This window comes from Patiria miniata, unplaced genomic scaffold (genome assembly GCF_015706575.1).
Source record: "Patiria miniata isolate m_02_andy unplaced genomic scaffold, ASM1570657v1 HiC_scaffold_22, whole genome shotgun sequence".
In the NCBI taxonomy this organism is placed as follows: domain Eukaryota; kingdom Metazoa; phylum Echinodermata; class Asteroidea; order Valvatida; family Asterinidae; genus Patiria; species Patiria miniata.
In genome coordinates, this window is record NW_024037061.1 from 1,616,666 (window position 1) to 1,634,809 (window position 18,144).

Here is an 18,144-nt window from a genome sequence, read left to right on the forward strand (position 1 = left end):
TGAAAAGTTGGTCCGGAACGCCAGCAGCTTAAAATGGCTATACCGAATGATCGCTTTTACAAACAATTTCTGTGGATCCCGCGATGCTCGTTATAGCGGCGTTCCACTGTACTTATAATGAGAGATAAGAAATTTACACTATTGTGTTTTAACTTTCCTGCTGGGAAATCACTATTTAGTGCAGTACTTATTAAAAACCCTTCAGGTTAAGGATTAAAATACATGTAGTTGTGTCATACAGAGAGTCACTGCCCAAAAAAAAACAGGAGTGAAGCATGACAAATCTGCCTGCTTACCCTGAGCTTAACCACACAAAAGAGTTGTGCAGGGATTTGAAGTGTTATCCATACTCTGCAGAAGATTACCTTCAAGTGTGGGTGCTAATAACCCTGCGGGCAAAAGTCCAAACTTGAAGGGTTTTGAATTGCAAAGGTCTAGTAGGTGTTTTTTTTTAAAGTGACACTGAAGAACAACAGCAAGATTATCTTATATAAAAACAAACATGTATCCCACTGGACTCCAATGAACACAAAACTCAACAAGTTAACACTAATGTAACATAAAAATGCATGAGGAATACTAACAATCAGAAAGCTTTGTTTAGTTAAGGCTGACTTGAAGTCAAGTCTGTAACAAGTCGGTCACATGTCAAATCACAAGCATAAGTCACAAGTAACGCGCGATGAACAATGAATAAGGATAGCCTTCGTCACAGAATAGCTTGTGACTTAACTTGAGACTGGCTGACTTGCGACTGACTTGTGATTGACATTTGATGACTTCTGATGACTTGTGATGACTTGTGACTGAGTTGTGACTGACTTGTAATGACTTTTGATTGACATTTGATGACATTTGATGACTTGTGACTGACTTGTGACTGACTTGAGATGACTTGTGACTGACTTGTGACTGGCTTGTTATGACTTCTGACTGACTTGTGATGTATACATGTGTGTGACTGGCTTGTGGTGACTTGTGACTGGCCTGTGATCACCTGTGATCATTTCTGACTGTCTTGTTATGACTTCTGACTGACTTGTGATGTATACATATGTGTGACTGGCTTGTGATGACTTGTGAAAACTTGACTACAAGTCTTGGCAAAGTTTAAGTTTGAAGTCAAATGAATGCACGCGTGTACCTAGTCCCAGTGGTAAGGCCTCAGATTTGTGTTTTTCGCAGGAAGGTTTTCAGAATGTTGGTTCTAATCCTTCAAAGGATGGTCGGGTGAGTGTGTCCCTGAGCAAGGTACTGAGCTCTAATACGCTGTGTTTTTTACCAAATGTGGGCGCTGTAACAATATTTTTACTCATTATCCCCCAAAAATCCTGCTTATTGCAGCAGTTCACCAACTTGACTTGAAACTAAAATGAAAGATTGTGAAAATATAAATTGAAAGAAGTGACAATACCGGTATGTACAGTTTTGTCAATAACCTTCATTTCACATCTTGTTACAGCGCCGGCATCAATTTTCATTTTGCAGCATTTTGGCACGGATGCACTGCATTCACAGGCTTTCACTTGCATTTCAGTTTGCTTTCTAAATATTGTTTGATTTGTATTATTTCATTCTTATTTATTTCCTTTTTATGCCTGTCAGGTTTGTTTTGTATCTTGTGTTGAAGTGCCTTGCCATTCTATTGTACATGGGAAAATACTAATTTCTTTGATTTAAAAATGGAAGTCTGCTCAGCAGTATTTATAAAAAAAAAAAAATAATTATAATGGCAGTGTGCTTGATTGCAAGTGTATATTTTAGTTCTTTTTAGACAATAAACTACCTGGGTTACCTAAAATTGTCTCTTGAACATCAATACTACATTTTTTTTTTTCAATTTTAATAATTGGGTCGGTTGACTTTTGAGTAACAACAAGATAAGCAGATAACATCCAAAAGTTGTTTTGAATTTCATCTTGTCATTTATTGGTTGATTTTCAACCAATCAGGTTTTTTTATGTTAACGAAACGATAAAAACAATTGAACTAGGTTCATGTGTATTATCTGTTGAATGTAACACTTTCTCTTGTAACTCCTAACATATTTAACATTACATTTAACCATGGAGAAATTATTCCTCCATGATTTAACGTAACATTTTCAGAGTCTGTTCTTATATAACCAATACATGATAATGCTTACTTTACAATGAACATAAAAAGGTAAACTGCCTGAATTTCAGAAATTCACGGGTAACTGCTAAATACTCTGAGTTAATGGTAAAACATTGTTCATTAACTTTCCTATGCAAACATACATTCTGTGCCAAGTAGTCCTTTCAGTCAAAATCAAAACAACAGTTGAGAATTCCCAGCCCACATAAAGCAGGATTGACTGGCTGTGACTGTTTAAGTAACTAGGCACAGCTTTGCTTTGACTGCGGATGATTGATAAGCCAGCTGTGCACACAACTTGCCTGCTTTGTCTGTTCATGGTCTGTTGATTGAGTTTGACTAGTCACAGTGCGTGCTTGGCATATGATCTGACTGCTGGTGACTAGCCTGTGCTAAAAGTATGGCAGGGGAAGTGGATGGACATTTTGACTGTCTGTGACTGTTTAAATAGCAGGAGGGTTAATAACATTTACACAATCTGGGTGCCGCAACTTCATCTCATTTGAACAGTTTTAGGACGGCATACATATCAAGGTCTTTCAGCGCAAATTGTAGTTTTTCTGATTTATACCATCTGTGTACCTCTTTGTTTCTTTTGATTAATCATATTCATCAAGATCGAAGTAAAAATTTGCTCCTTTTACCGCTGAAGTTTGGATCGGTACAAAGCAGTGTCATTGAGATGCTACATTTAGCTGTTTTTACTTTGTCTACGAAAAGCCGTCATCTACTATCAGTCATACGCGTGTGCTGTGAGCATCTTTACCATTGGAGTTGAAATGTAGCATTAGCTTAACAGTGTAGTTTATGAAATGCAACCATGATCATGGGCTCGATTGTTGCAACGATTGTTGCCACCTTTACAATAAACGAGTCCGATATTTTATCTCTGTGTCTGCGTCACAGGCCCCAAGCACACTCTTAGAAGCCCTGGAGGCACATGCAGCATCACTGGACAACAAGAAGTCCTGGACCAAGTAAGTCATTTAGTTCTGCTGCAAAATGTCTGTCTTGTCAGTTTGCAGTATCATACGCTTCCCGATGATCATGTTATTTCTTTGTCAAAAAGTAATCTGTTATGAGCCAATATGGCTTATCAGGCCAATGCTTATCATGGGATTTTCCTTGGCATGAAACGACTGAGAGTATTTCTACTCCCCCTGGATGGGATGCTAGTCCATCGCAGGTTACTCCTCAGCTCATGCTGGTACCCTTTAACACTCCTGGGTGGAGAGAGGCAGGTTGGGGTGAAGTGGCTTGCCCAAGGACACAACTTATAACCTACAGCCGGATTTGAACCCCGGACCCACTGATAATGAGTCAGCTAATGCCAGCACCCATTTGTACTCCTGGGTGGAGAGATACAAGTGGGAGTAAGTAGCTTGCCCAAGGACACAAATTATGGCCTGCAGCTGGATTCGAACCCCTGACCCTCTGATCATGAGTCAGCTAATGCCAGCACCCATTTGTACTCCTGGGTAGAGAGATACAAGTGGGAGTAAGTAGCTTGCCCAAGGACACAAATTATGGCCTGCAGCTGGATTCGAACCCCTGACCCTCTGATCGTGAGTCAGCTAATACCAGTCCCCATTTAGAGATGAGGTCTTGAGTAGGTAGCTTGTCCAAGGACACAACATATGGCCTGAAGCTGGATGCGAACCCCTGACCCTCTGTTCACAAGTCACAAATCAAATGACTGTTCCTTATGACTGGACCTTTCTTGTTTTTTGCTAAGCAATATTTCCAAGAAATACTCCAAGAAATTCGGCCCCGGATTTCAAATTTGTGTGTTTTGTTTTTTTTATCGCAGACCGGCTGCTGTCACGTCGGCCGTCAACGCTTTTGCCAACTCGGTCTCCCGCATCGACAGCGAGGAGAAGCGACGAGCCGTCGAGGAGGAGAAACTCCGCCTGGCTTCCATGAAGGTAGCGAAGGATCAACCGGGCACTGATGCCTTCTCGGCTGAGCCACTTAGTGTAGCACTGACGAACATGAACGCAAGTCTTAAACATTATTCTGGTTGAAAACCCCTCGGTAAAAAGTCCGTTTTGCCCTCCCTGTGTAGAAAGTAGTTGCAGTTTTCACGCATGTTGTTTCAATGTACCTCAACATCAAATGTGAGTAAAATTTTATGAAATTAATTTTTTCTTGGAGCAAAATCTAATTGAAGTCAAAGAATAGTCGTTGACTCTTTAAAAAAACAGGCATAAGATTTTTCAGACCTTTTGAATCATACAACAGCATACAGGGTGAGTAGAAAGAAACGCATCCCAAATGGCAGGACCAATTTTTGGAATGAAGTTTTGCCTGTAGCACTTTCAAAATCAAGGATAAGAAAGCCCAATCAATAAGCTTTCTTTCAGTACACGAATCATTCAAATCACTCATGTGCTTTTCAGGTTACGTCATTTTGAGCACAATCAACTTTTTGAAGTTTTACCCACGGATCACAAAAAAGGTACGTGTTCTTTTAGCAAAAACGAAAACAATTCACATGCATCTCTATGAGAATTGTTTTCGTTTTGCTGAAAGAACACTTACTTTTTTTGTGATCCATGGGCAGAACTTTAAAACGGTGTTTGTGTTCGAAATTCCGTAACTTGAAAAGTACATGAGTGATCTGTATGATTCTTGTACTGAAAGAAAGCTTAATGACTGAGCTTTCATAACCTAGATTTTGAAAGTGCTACATGCAGAACTTCATTCAAAAATTGGTCATGCCATTTGGAATGCGTTTTGTTTTTTTACTCACCCTGTAGATAAATCCGGATATGTGATCACTGTACATTCACGAGGCCCCCTTCAATGGAGACACCATTGTGCTAGCTATTGTACAAAGCAACTGCCCCATGATGGATTATCTGAACAATAGCTAGCGCAATGCTTTCGCCATTGAAGGGGGCCTTCGTGATAGAATTGATGGCGTGCCACGATTGGCCTAAAGAAAGAAATTTCATCAATTATCAGACCTTTTTTTTTTTACTTTACTGACAAACTCATTACGACAGGATTAAATCTTGTCTAGTTGATGGAAAATCATTGTATTTCGAAAAACACTTGTTTCCCAAAATGCGTTTGTTGAGGTATGTGTGATTCCCAAATGTACATTTTAGATCCGCGTTTGATGTGTGATAACGCTTCTCCCAAAAACATAGCATTATAAAAGAAAAAAGCATTTTTATTTTGTTTTTATAATTTCATAGAAACCATGGGTTGAGGTTGATTTAATCACTGCATTCCCAACCCAAATTCTTAATCATTGTTTGAAAACTGCTTCATCCATTGGGTAAAAATGTGCTTCCGTTTTAATGCTTCCAATATACAAACCAGAATTAACCGACTTCTGCGTTCAGTTTCGCCATTTCAAATCTCTCACACTCACAGACTGCTCTCAGAATTAGGAGAAAATAATGTCGCATGATTTAAAACTTGTGGAACATAATGCACTGCACAGATACAGTGGAACGTCGCTATACCGAACACTGTTATACCGAACATTCAGCTATACCAAACATTGTCCAGATCGTTCTGACTTGCCCAGCACAGCAAATACACAGAATGTAGAATCCTACAAGCTAAGCAGCTGGCTGTGTTTTGTTTGCATGCTAACATCAATAACTGCAAGCATTTTTGATTCTCCACCTGATTTCTGTTTTCTGTTCGTTTTGCATGGCTATATTCTTTCGTTTTGCTTTGAATATCACAAATTTGCAATACCGTGCATGTTGCTTTAGATGCATTGATGTTATATTTCGGCCGCTGTTGTACAACTAATGCATTTCTAAAATGCAGGGAATGTTCTCAGGTGCCTATATTCATGGCTATATTCTTTCTTTTTGCTTTGAATATCACAAATTTGCAATACCGTGCATGTTGCTTTAGATGCATTGATGTTATATTTCGGCCGCTGTTGTAGAATTAATGCATTTCTAAAATGCAGGGAATGCTCTCAGATGCCTGTTGATTATAATGCCTGCTACACGTGTCACAGAAGAGCTTCCAAAAGATCTTCCGAAGCTTCCAAAATCTTAAATTTGTAAGACGATGATTTTAACCGTCACAGGCCAAACAAGTTCAAGACCAGGCCGACAGTATAAAGACGCAACCAGCGCCCAACCAGAATAATCCGTTCCTTTCATCGCCCACCACTTCACCGGTTCACCAGCCCGCCACGACGGCCGTGTCCAGAGATATCTTCGGTGCACCACCACAAGGTAGAAGACAGGACACCAGTCTTTCATTATTTAAAGGCTTAAACATGTAGGATCATTTGCATTTATCACACAAATAACCTGCATAATGCAAGTGGTCTCACCAAACTTTCTCCTCCTTCCCCTGCGAAATGCAACAGAATGCACCAGTGGTAAAAAAGTTGTTGCAAGTTGTTGCATTTAGCAGAGTCCTGATCTGATGCATTCCACCCCTGCATTCCGTTGCATTTGGCAGGGTAGGTACTTGGTACCACGGCTGGCATGTATTAGTTCACTGCATTCTGTTGCATTTGGCAGGGTGCCTAGAGAATACCCCGTGGGGGTTAGGGTTACTAAGGGGGTACTCGTCATGAGTATGGGAATTTCCTGGGAGTGTTTTTGACCTTGAAAGAGTCAGGATTCATTGGTATTACAGGGTAATCCTATATGATAGCACTGCCCGACTCTCTGCTCGCTCTCTGCCCACTGGCACCGGCAATCCCCAAAAATTAAAAAAGTTCTTAATTTGTTATTTTGTGGTTTTTAATTTGTTTTCAGGAACCGTGCCCCAACAGCCAGCGCCCATGTCCAGCGATCTTATGGGGTTGTCAGCATCAGCCATGATGCCCTCTATCCACGCTCAGATAGCCCAGCCACAAATGGCGGCCCAGGCGCAGTGGGGCGCCTCAAATGGTGAGAGAACAGTAATCAAAGCTTTGGCGTAAAAAATGTACCGCAGTTTCGTTTTACCTCACTTTTTTCCAATTAGATATATCGTTGAATACAGGAATTGACCGTAGAGGGACTTGAACCTGCGACTGCCGGATTATGGCACTCTTACTGACGATGCTCTTACCAAATAAGCTATCCACCTACTGCGGCATTTTCCCCCCCAAAAAACCAGCTTTCAGGGCTCGATATCTCAGTTTATACCGTACACGATTTGCGGAAAATGGATACCCACCAGTGTCCCTATACTCTGTAGACTATTGTTACCTAACACATTCTACCCTCGGTATCTCTCAAGAATTCCTGGGATTCCGAGAATAAAGTGACCAACACAACAGAGGGGGTCCGCTCCGTGGTATGTCTTGCTTAACCCTCACCCTCCAGGGTATTTTGGCTAGGAGCCCTGCCAAACGCAGCGACATGCAACACTTGTCTAAGTGACAAGCCTGCCCAGTGTAGCAAGATTCATCAGGTCAAAAGTCTCAAGGCCAACCTGCCTCAGAGTCTGTGGTCCGCGAACGCAGCAGGATACAACTGTGGCATTGTTCTATTGGAATAGCTCTCATTGTCTCAGAAGCGGCCATTTATGCACTGGTGTTGGTAGCTGAATGCATCAAAGTGCACCAGACTTTTCCACCTGATGCACTGTGTTGCTCCTGGCTGGGTTAGGGTTAAAATGGCTCAGTTGGTAGAGCTCCGGTACGGTAATCCAGGGGTCACAGGTTCAAATCCCGCCACTGCCAATTTTTTGTTTGTTCAACTCTGAAATTATTATGTATACGCCTTGCTTTTTTTCTTTCAAGGTTTTTATGAAGTTTTCAAGATTGGGTTTAACTCACTACTAATATGCTTTCATCTTTAATACATTTAACACACTCTAACAGTTACTGCGTCATTTTGCACACTATTAATCGTCGTTTCAAGAAAATCTGTGTTCAATGTTATGAAACAAGATTTTTTTTGTGTGGAGGAATTTTTTTTTCTCAACTTATTAGTGACGATTTCTAGGATATATCCATGTTTTATTGTCTTCAACTAAGGAAGATCTCTGCAAATCTGTGAAGTTTAATTTGTAGATTCAAGAAAGAAAATGACTTGTATATACCTTAGACATAATGACGCTTTGTTGACATGTGCGCTTTCTTATGGGAGCTTGGTGGATCTCCTCCCCAGCTGGCTCCCATACAGAAGTGCACATTCAGCAAGATGAATCAAGTGTCAATAACTTTGGCGGCGCTATCCAGGAAATTCAGAGCAAACCTCACGCATGTTCATTAACTCGTATACAGCGTGCGAGGGGTATGTATGCTCGGAATTTCCTGGGTAGCACTGCCAAAATTCCCAATTCAGATTTGATTCATGTTATTGATAGCGACCTCTACTGCCGAGGTGCCTTAACTGCACTTGTCAGTAAAAAAAAAAGAAGGAAAGTCTGTCATGAGCCGATGTGGCCCATCAGGCCAGCGTTTAACTTTGGTTTCAGTAGCACGAAACGACTTAGAATATTTCTATTCCCCCTGGATGGGATGCCAGTCCATTGCAGGTTGCTCCCCAGCTAATGCCAGTACCCATTTATACTCCTGGGTGGAAAGAGGCAAGTGGGGATGAAGTGGCTTGTCTAAGGACACAACATATGGCCAGCGGCTGGATTCAAACCCATGACCCTCTGATCATGAGTCACAAACCCTAACCACTACACCATACTCCCCCTTGTCAGGGACCGGTTGTATTAGGGAGAGGGAACAACAGGGCTTGAATCAAGACTAAGGTCCACCCCACAAGTGTGTATAAAGCTGTGTGTTTGTTTATGTGCTCTAATTGTAAGCACCTTTTCTTTTTATTTCTGCGCACCCTTTTGGATTATTTCCGTCTTGTAGTCCTGGCAGCTACGTCCAGCTCACCGCTCACCATCCCGGCCCCGGGCTCGCCCCTCAGGGCCTGCACCTCGGCACCCTGTAGTTACAAGGACTCGTTTGAGCCCTTCGGAAACGCTCAAACAAGTAATCAAACAAAGATGTCTTGTGATTTTGGTTTTGTAAAGTGTGCCGACCGTAAAATATGTGTTTTGTGTTTGGAGTAAATGTTGTATTGTATCCGCGTTTGAAAAGTTAAAGGTATTATCACCCTGGTTTTGTTGCATCCCGTCATCCTTTATGTCTGAGGACTAGGAATAATGGGTTACTGTGATACTGATAAACCCAAGGACCTGAGACCAAGTCCTCAGAAGATTACCGTGTACAATTGTTATGGGACATGTTGAGAAACATTTTTTAGTCCACACAATGTAGAAAATAAGGGTCCTCAGAAGCATAGTGAATTGTCAACTTGGCTTAAGAATGAATGACTTGCTCTTGACTTGTGAGGACTTGTGGGGACTTGTGAGGACTTGTGGGGACTTGTGATGACTTGTGATGACTTGTGAGGACTTGTGGGGACTTGTGGGGACTTGTGGGGACTTGTGATGACTTGTGAGGACTTGTGGGGACTTGTGAGGACTTGTGAGGACTTGTAAAATCAGTTTTTCATACTTGACGCAAACGTTACTTGTTGAACCATCGACGCGTCTGTTGCATGAGTAAAAAATATGAATTGATTCTAGAGCGTTTGCTGTGAAGTGCTGGTCTGTGTGTTGGTGTATTTGTTAATTTGTTTTTGTGTACTTAAAATGGCCGAAATTCATTAAGTTTGCCTTGCAAATATTCGATTTCTGAAGTTGCTATAATAGTACATGTACAATAAAAATCCGTCAAGCTACATGTGTGTGCGCTAATAACCAAAACCCTCATTTTTCTCTCTTCTCCCTACGACCAATTTCACAACCCCAAAACAAACACATAAACAGAGGACAATAACCCTTTCCATGACCCTGAGCCCTTTGAGGCCCAGTTCCCGGACCCCCCTATGAACCACTCGTCAGGCCCGCCCCCCTCTTTCCTGGACGCTCACGCCCCTATCGACCCTTTCCCTAACTTCCTTGACGAGAGCATTCTGGATAAGGAGGACAAAACGGCGCAGCTCGAGTCCGTCTTCGGAGCGCCCCCTATCTCTCCGTCCTGCACGCCAAAATTTCACAAACCGCAGGAGGGGAAAAGTATATTGATCTTTTTCAGGTTCCACTGAGGATTGTGGTAACATCAGGCAACATGATGTTGCTGCAATCCTGAATTGTGTACATGTACACCCCTCCTTACAGATCACATACAATTACAGATGAAATGTAGCTGTCCTGTGCATGTTAGCTGGCTCACAGAAACATTGATGATTGCTCCTGAATCGATTGACTGCTCGAGATTGTGGTCTTAAAATATGTCCATTGAGGCACCTGTTACGCTGAAGAAATCAAATGAGAATCAATAAGTTCATTAGCCTTTTGAGATACGATGCACAGAATAGGGGGCACTATTTGGCGTGGGTGAACTCATATATCAAAACTATAAATAGAACTACTAAAATATAATCACTCTAAGTAGCACCCTCTATTGTGTCAGGCTGCGGAATTGCACAAGTTTTCAGACAGTTAGTTTTATTATATTAGGAATAGCTAACAGGCATGCACATGGCAGCGTACAGTAACTGGTTATAACCTCATGTTCATTTACTTGTTGACCCTTCGTGTTTCTTTTAGCATGAACACTGTAGTGTTCCCTGTTGTGCATGTAAACCATGCCTGTAAACCCACCTCTTTGCGGTGGTATCCATAGCTGTACCGGTTGTTGAGTGATATTTCGTCGCGTCAGTGCAACAAGGTCGTACAATGTAACTCGATTCTGCAACAAAGTCGTATCTCATGCGAATACGCTCTGTGCAACAAGGTCTCATCTTGCGTATCTTAACGTCCATCAACTTAGTGTGTACATCTGGGTTATTTTAAGCAAGATACGACCTTATAACATTGAAAACTCACGTTTTACGTACATGACGTCACACGCCATTTTAGAAGATACGAGCTTGTTGCACGGACACGGCGATTTGTAGTTCTAAGCCCATTTCAGGAACACAGAAACAGCTCATGTACTATCAGTAATCCCACGAGTGCAAGTGCTTCATGAAATAATGTAGTGCGTCTGTGTGGCATACATGTATGCCATGGGGCCGAAGACTGTGTGGATATACAACACAGACACACTACGTTTTCCGTATTCTAAAAGCTCGAGTGCAACGTTTTTACCGTCACGCAGACTTTGCACTCAGTAAAGATCCAACACATGCGCTGTGGTAACGTTTCAGTTGTTATCCCACTATGCGTACAGCAGGGAAACGGATATAAGAAGAGCACGATATGTGCAATATTGACTACGCAATATAAGATATCACTCTGATGTTGTGCCATGGATCGACCAATCAGGATCGAGGATTCAAGTTTCCTTGAACACAAAGTGTAAAAGATAACCAATCGCTATTAATTGTTCATGTTCAAATGTAATAATAGTAGACTTAATATTAGACTAACATTTATAGGAGGAATAGATGAAATAGAATGCATTATATGTATAGGTAGAATTTACTGCAGGAATTAATCTCCTTGAAAATACTGTATCTACAATCCCGGCCAAAATGGTTGGGACACTTGGAAATAACCTTAGCCTTTCATGGCCACCCACTCCCCCGCTCCCCCGGTCAATGTTGTTCTCTCCAGCTGATGGAGCACACACCGCACAATGAGAGACAACATTGACAGGGGGCGGGGGGGTTGGGGGCCCAGCGAGATTTGGCCAGGATTGTAGATTATTGACATCCGATATAATGAACTGTTATTGTGGTAGCTTGCTTGTATCCAGTGTCATGTCCCCCGAAGTGTGCTTGTACTAGTGCTGGGCATTTTGGAATAATTTAGTATTCGGTTATTGGAAATTGGATTTAATCGAATACTTGGATATTCAAACATTGACATTGAAGTAAGGGGAAAAAAATAGGAATATGTGTGTGTCGGTATATATATTTGAGGTAGCTGACTACATGTAGTTGATTTTTGACAGATATATAAGATGTGAATTAGGGCTAATATTCCTCATGGGAGCTCTGAAAGCATGCATCTCAAAGTATCTGTCCACAAAAATCGGCATTTGACGAAGAATAAAACCACTGAACTTTACTTTAGGAATAAATTACATCACCGACTTCTCTTGTCATCTTCTCGAGACAGCTCACTTTTTTGAATATTCTATCTAATAAGATGCTATTCAGATATGCGAGGATGATCGAATATTCGGATATATCGGACGAAGAATAAAATTACTCAACTTATAGGAATAAATGACATCACCGACTTCTCTTGTCATCTTCTCGAGACAGCTCACTTTTTTGGTTGAATATCTAATAAGATGCTACTCAGATATGCAGTGGCTGATCGAATATTCGGATATCAGACGAAGAATAAAACCACTCAACTTTACTTTAGGAATAAATTACATCACTGACTTCTCTTGTCATCTTCTCCAGACAGCTCACTTTTTTTTTTAAATATTCTATCTAATACCGGTAAGATGCTACTCAGATATGCAGTGCGTGATCGAATATTCGGATATATCGGACGAAGAATAAAACCACTCAACTTTACTTTAGGAATAAATTACATCACCGATTCCTCTTGTCATCTTCTCGAGACCGCTCACTTTTTTTTAAATATTCTATCTAATAAGATGCTATTCAGATAAGCAGTGGATGTTCGAATATTCGGATATCTGTTTATTTGGCACAGCCCTAGCCTGTACACTGTATTGTAACACTTTGACGCATGAACCTTAACATTGTCATTCATAAACTAACCCGTTATTATAACACACTAACCTCAGCATAATAAATGACTAACCCATTATTATAACACACTAACTTTAGCATTATACAGTACTTTTGTGTTGAGCATGAGCCAGCTCGAACTCATTGATCTAACCCTGCATAATAACACTGTAACCATTGATTTACTCACAGACAACGCAGCCATGGCTAACGCGCCTAGCCTGGCACCCACTGCGGACCCAGTCTATCCTACAGGATTCCCCTCGTACGAGGGAACCCAGGCTAGCTCCCAAGGTGTGTGTGTGTGTCACTGTTTGAATCAAACGCTTGCATCTCTTTTCTCATCTCCAGCCACAGACTTCAGAAATATTCGACTAGCCCAAGCGATCTGATACACCGTGCCCTCTGGAGACATGCACACTATAGGGAACAAAAGATTGTATACGTCTCCACAGGGCAATTTCTATAGATGAATACGTCTCCACAAGGTTATCACGAAATAGATATATGGACTTTACTCAAAAATTAGGAATTTCCATGGTATGTTGATCTGTCGCAAATGGAAGAGTTTTAGAAAAGGGATATTAAGTCCGAATTTCAGCCAAGGAAATTAATAAGAGCATTTTGAAACTACACTTTCAAACTTGAAAAGTTTACTACACGAGAACAAAGAAATGTCTCCACAAGGATACAAATTCCAGTATTTGTGTAGTAATCAACCCAAGTAAAAGCCAAATTTTCAGAAGATTTCTCCGATGCCAAAATAGAAGAAGCAAGATTTTTTTTTAGCTGAAATATAACAGCCAACAATTTGTAGGATTAATAAAAAAATATTGAATTATTTGAAGAGGACGAACAAGGTTGATACATGGACAGGGTGTCTCCCAGAAAAAATGTAGCAGTGACATTTTTGGTACCAAAAAAACTACCATGAGATGATAGAGGTCTCTACCCTTGACAGGATCATTGTTCTGTGTGATTTGGACCTTTTATTTAAATGTTACGGCAAAGCTTGTAAAGACTGTCAAAGTCCATTTGGGCCACTTTCTTCACCTTCTTGGAATGTGAATGCCTTTCAAAAGATACCTAGCGGCCCAACGTGGAATTCAAGTCCTTTCATTTAAATTAGCTGTATCTCTGGACTGGGCTGTCCAAATGAGATGGGATAAAGACCATTGTGTAGAGTATTTACAACACCTTCAGACTCTGTAACTTTTGCAGAAAGAGAGTGCTAGTACTTTTAATATTTCTGGATTGACTGCTACATTTTTTAAAGACGCCCTGTATGACCACGAGGCATGTGTTGATCATATCTTGTCAATTTGTACACGGTCAGTGAACGTTGAAATCTATCTGTCCATCTCTGTGTCGGATTAAAAACTATCCCCCAACATCCCACGGCAAATCCTCTGCTGATTTCCCCCGAAACCAATCCTTAGAATAACAAACAGAATGTCCAGCACCCGTTTTTGTTGTCTGTGCTGGTTGCTGTTTCGAAGTGAGATGCAAGTGTTAGTTATTTTTTTTTCCCATTCTACTTGTAGTTCCTGAGGTGCAGGGATGGTTAGACTACATGTAGTTCATCCCTAAGGTTTCTCTATCTCTCACGTCATGAATTCTGCCATTTTCGAAAGCTTTCAGACTTGATACCCTCCTACACATCTTGACCTTTCTCTACATCTGATAGCATTTGGAGGCATAATGTCGGCTAGCACAGCGCTGCTAACCGTACTGTTGCATGTAGGTAGATGCTTAAAAAAGTAGATTTTACAAAATTCACATGTAAAAACTGCTACATTGTAATTTTCGCAACTAGAGTCCACCTCAATTTTTTTGTAAAATAGAAGGTATATTTTAGCTGTTTTGAGTTACTTTTAGCGAACTATTGTGGATGATTTATTTTTTTTAGATACCGAAATATATGCCCTTTACCAGTTATTGCTGAAAATGGCCCTAAAGGACTGTTTTGAGCCAAATACACTGCAAATCTTTTCAGACTGACATAGTCGTCAAAGTGTATCCTCGTGGAGATGACCAGAGCATACTGGTCGAAACGTCGAGGAAACCCTCAGGTTCTTTTCAGAACCACACATCTCCAAAAGAGTTGTTTCCCATGGTGTTTACGTATATTCCATCTTATAGAAATGCATTCCTTTTTGGTTTGTAATTGAACATTAAGCATGTGTTCAATAGTCTGCAGTAGGTAGTTGTGGACAGTGCGCAGTTCATCATCATCTGCTTCTCTGCATGGCATCTCTGCATTGTGTTTTTGTAGTGTGGTAATTGTAGTGTTGCTTGACACTTGCAATATTCTCATAGCGTTTGAACAGTTCATCCAATCAAGCATGAGATAATTCTGTCATTGATGTACGTGTCATTTACTTAATGTTTAATTTCCCTTAAATGTGTTCCACTTCCTGATCTCAAATCTACAGTTTCCATTATAATCGCTGCAATAGTACCTTTTTTTTTTGACCCGGTACACTTATCATTTCCATGAACAGAAGCATTCATATGCAAGCAAATCTTTCAGTCGGCTAGAAAAACTGCTACATTATGCATGTCACTTCCATAATTCACACTTGGTCTTTCAAAGTAAAATCCTGGCAACATTCATTAAAGTGTACCAGAATCTCGGTGGATATTTATTTGATTGATTGTTTGCTTTATTGCTACATATGATGCATAGAGAGCATTATCAAACTCAACAACGCTCCACCAAATGAGCTAACCCTAACCCTAACTCAAACTCAACGGCACTCTACCAAATGAGCCTCACCCTAAAGCCCGGTTCATACTTCATGCGCATGCGAATGCGAAGCAAATTTGACGTCATGAAACATTTGCTGCGAAATTCGCCCGTGTTGAAATATGTATTTTATGAATTGGCAGCGCGAATACTTGCCATGACGTCACAAATTCGCGTATTCGCGTTCGCTTTCGTGCCGAGTATGAACCAGGCTTATCCCTAATCTGCACTAAACCTTACCCTAACCGCAACCTGCTCTAACCCTAAGCTAACCCAACCCTAACCCAACCCCAACCCTAATCCTAACCCTCACCCTAATCCGAACCCAACCCTAACCCTAACATTTATGAATGTAGCAGGAAAGTTCCCCTCCAGTTTGTATTACTACCCTTTCCAAATGGCAGAAACAAAGATGCACATTTATATGTACCTGATATTCCCCTGAGTAACCCCCAGTCGTACCTTTTACATGAAGCAAGTTCGATCCAGGACAGTTTGCCAATCAGTGGTCGATTCGTGCCGTAAGTTACACCTGTGCGAGTCACTTTTGCTAAAAGAAACGTGCAAGCATCTCTGGTCAAAACGTCATCGCCAAACTTCTTGATCCCTGGCTCTCCGCTGAGCGATATGATGCACGCAGCTACATGCATTGGTAACCAGTGATGCTACCAACGTCATCAGACTGGTTGTCAAAAGTCGACTGGTCGTTGACTAACCAGCATACAATTCAACGATTGTTAAAGGCATGCAGGATCATTTGCTTGTCATGCGTTTTGTTGGTTTCCAATAATAACACCACTCAAAATCGAAAGAGGAATATTCAAAACCTAACCTGTTGAAGTTTTAGCTCAGTGGATATTACACTTTTCGAGAAAACAGTGAAACACCATGCACAACCTTTTGATCACGAAACACGATTTCGTCAATAGCACTCTGTATTTCCAAAAATCAGTCAAGTGACTGATCGTTGGAAATCGCCAACATTCCTTGATTTCTTCTAAGTGAAAGCAAGCCAGATGGCATAATTTCACAGGGCGTTTAGTACCAGTAAGGTCTTTAATCCAGTAAGCGTGTTGATCATAATTCGGTAGGTTGCTTTTGGGATAAATGCAAATGATCCTATGCCTTTAAATAGTTTCTAGTCGAACTTGCTCCAACATTTCCGTGGTTTTCGTTTTATTTTGTTCCGTTCATATCCTCTTCATCCATCCCCGCTCCCTCTCATACAGGCATCACAAACAACAATGACATCGGGGCCAACTTTGACAAAGTCTTTACGGATAATGCCAGACAAAATGGTAAGTTTGTTCCCCCCCCAAAAAAATACACCAAACCAGCTTGCATCCAACATGAAGTCATCCATTGAAAGGGATGTTGAGGCTTTTCAAATACATGAAATAGGTAACCTTATTTACGAAAATGTTGAGACTATTAAGTCAATACTGGGTTTGAGCAGTCCACTTATGTGATCTCATAAACACTGTATACTTACTGTTGTCGGAAGGCGTGCAAGAACAATTCACAAGCTCACTCAGGTGGGACTTGAACCCACGACCTCCTGCTTACTAGTGCAGACGTCTTACCACTCGACCACTGAGCTTGCCGGGGTCGGCTGGCTGGTTCGAATCTGATATAGCTGCGGATGCCGCAACCAGTACCAGACTAATCGCATCGGGAGATGTAAATTCAGATTTTGCCCTTCACTGACTTCTTCGTAAAAACTTGAACTTGTAATGGGGGAAAAAAATTCACGATTAGAACTTAAGGTTCGAACCAAAGTGCTCTGATATACATGTATAGCACACTACGTACAGTGTCCTGTACAGACCCTCCAGGTGAATATAAAACTTACTTCAAATTGTGTGCATACACATTACATTTATCCCCACATACTGGTATGTACATGTACAATCTGTTTCACTATTCCTTTGTATGACCCACTTTTGTATAAAATGGTACAAATGTTTTGCATCTTGTGGAAGGTACGGTACGTACATTAGCATAGTAGTTATTATAATTTGTATGAGATAAAGTGTGTATGTACATGTATGTATATGTGTTTTCAAAGCTTGAGTGCATGTGAACTATATGTACTTGTAAAATGCAGATATATGAACATATATGTCACTTATAAATTTGTTTCATATTAGAGTTGTATACATGTACTTGTACATGTACTTCATCACAATTTTTTTAAAACAGCTTGAATAGATTGATGAAAGACACAAACTAAAGTTTTACAAAAAAAGCCAACATGTTTTGGTATGCTTCCCCATTCAGCAAACAAGACTGAAAAGCCTTTATAAGTAGTGTTTTACATGTATATTTATTTCATGGCTGGATCGTTTTTAACATTAACTTACTGTACATATACATGTACCCGTAGATGTAATTCTAAAGTGATTGTCCAACATTAGTGTTCCTGACATTTAATATATTACATGTTTCCGTAGTTTGTATGTCCTTGTAAAAAAAAAAAAGAGATACCTTGATTGTACATGTATTTTTTTGATTTTTTTTACCAGGCAATTCACAAATTGTGTTCAGCTCATATCAAAAGCCAAAGTTCTAAATGCGATTTGAATTGATGAAATTTCAAGTAATGCTTTCTCCAGGGATCCT

General features: G+C 40.6%; 1 protein-coding gene across 7 annotated transcripts in view; it reads left to right on the forward strand.

The window, feature by feature from the left end:
* The window catches only part of LOC119730368 (phosphatidylinositol-binding clathrin assembly protein LAP-like), a 50,890-nt gene that overhangs the window by 22,164 nt on the left and 10,582 nt on the right, over positions 1-18,144 (forward strand). For 2 of the 7 annotated variants that reach the window (XM_038203226.1, XM_038203227.1), the window contains exons 11-19: positions 1,186-1,230; positions 3,025-3,095; positions 3,929-4,115; positions 6,182-6,332; positions 6,867-7,001; positions 8,915-9,037; positions 9,880-10,128; positions 12,966-13,067; positions 16,752-16,820. In XM_038203226.1, the coding sequence (XP_038059154.1) occupies positions 1,186-1,230; positions 3,025-3,095; positions 3,929-4,115; positions 6,182-6,332; positions 6,867-7,001; positions 8,915-9,037; positions 9,880-10,128; positions 12,966-13,067; positions 16,752-16,820 (1,132 nt within the window). The remainder of the gene's footprint in view (positions 1-1,185; positions 1,231-3,024; positions 3,096-3,928; positions 4,116-6,181; positions 6,333-6,866; positions 7,002-8,914; positions 9,038-9,879; positions 10,129-12,965; positions 13,068-16,751; positions 16,821-18,144) is intronic. The other 5 variants (XM_038203228.1, XM_038203230.1, XM_038203229.1 and 2 more) reach the window with 4 other exon arrangements.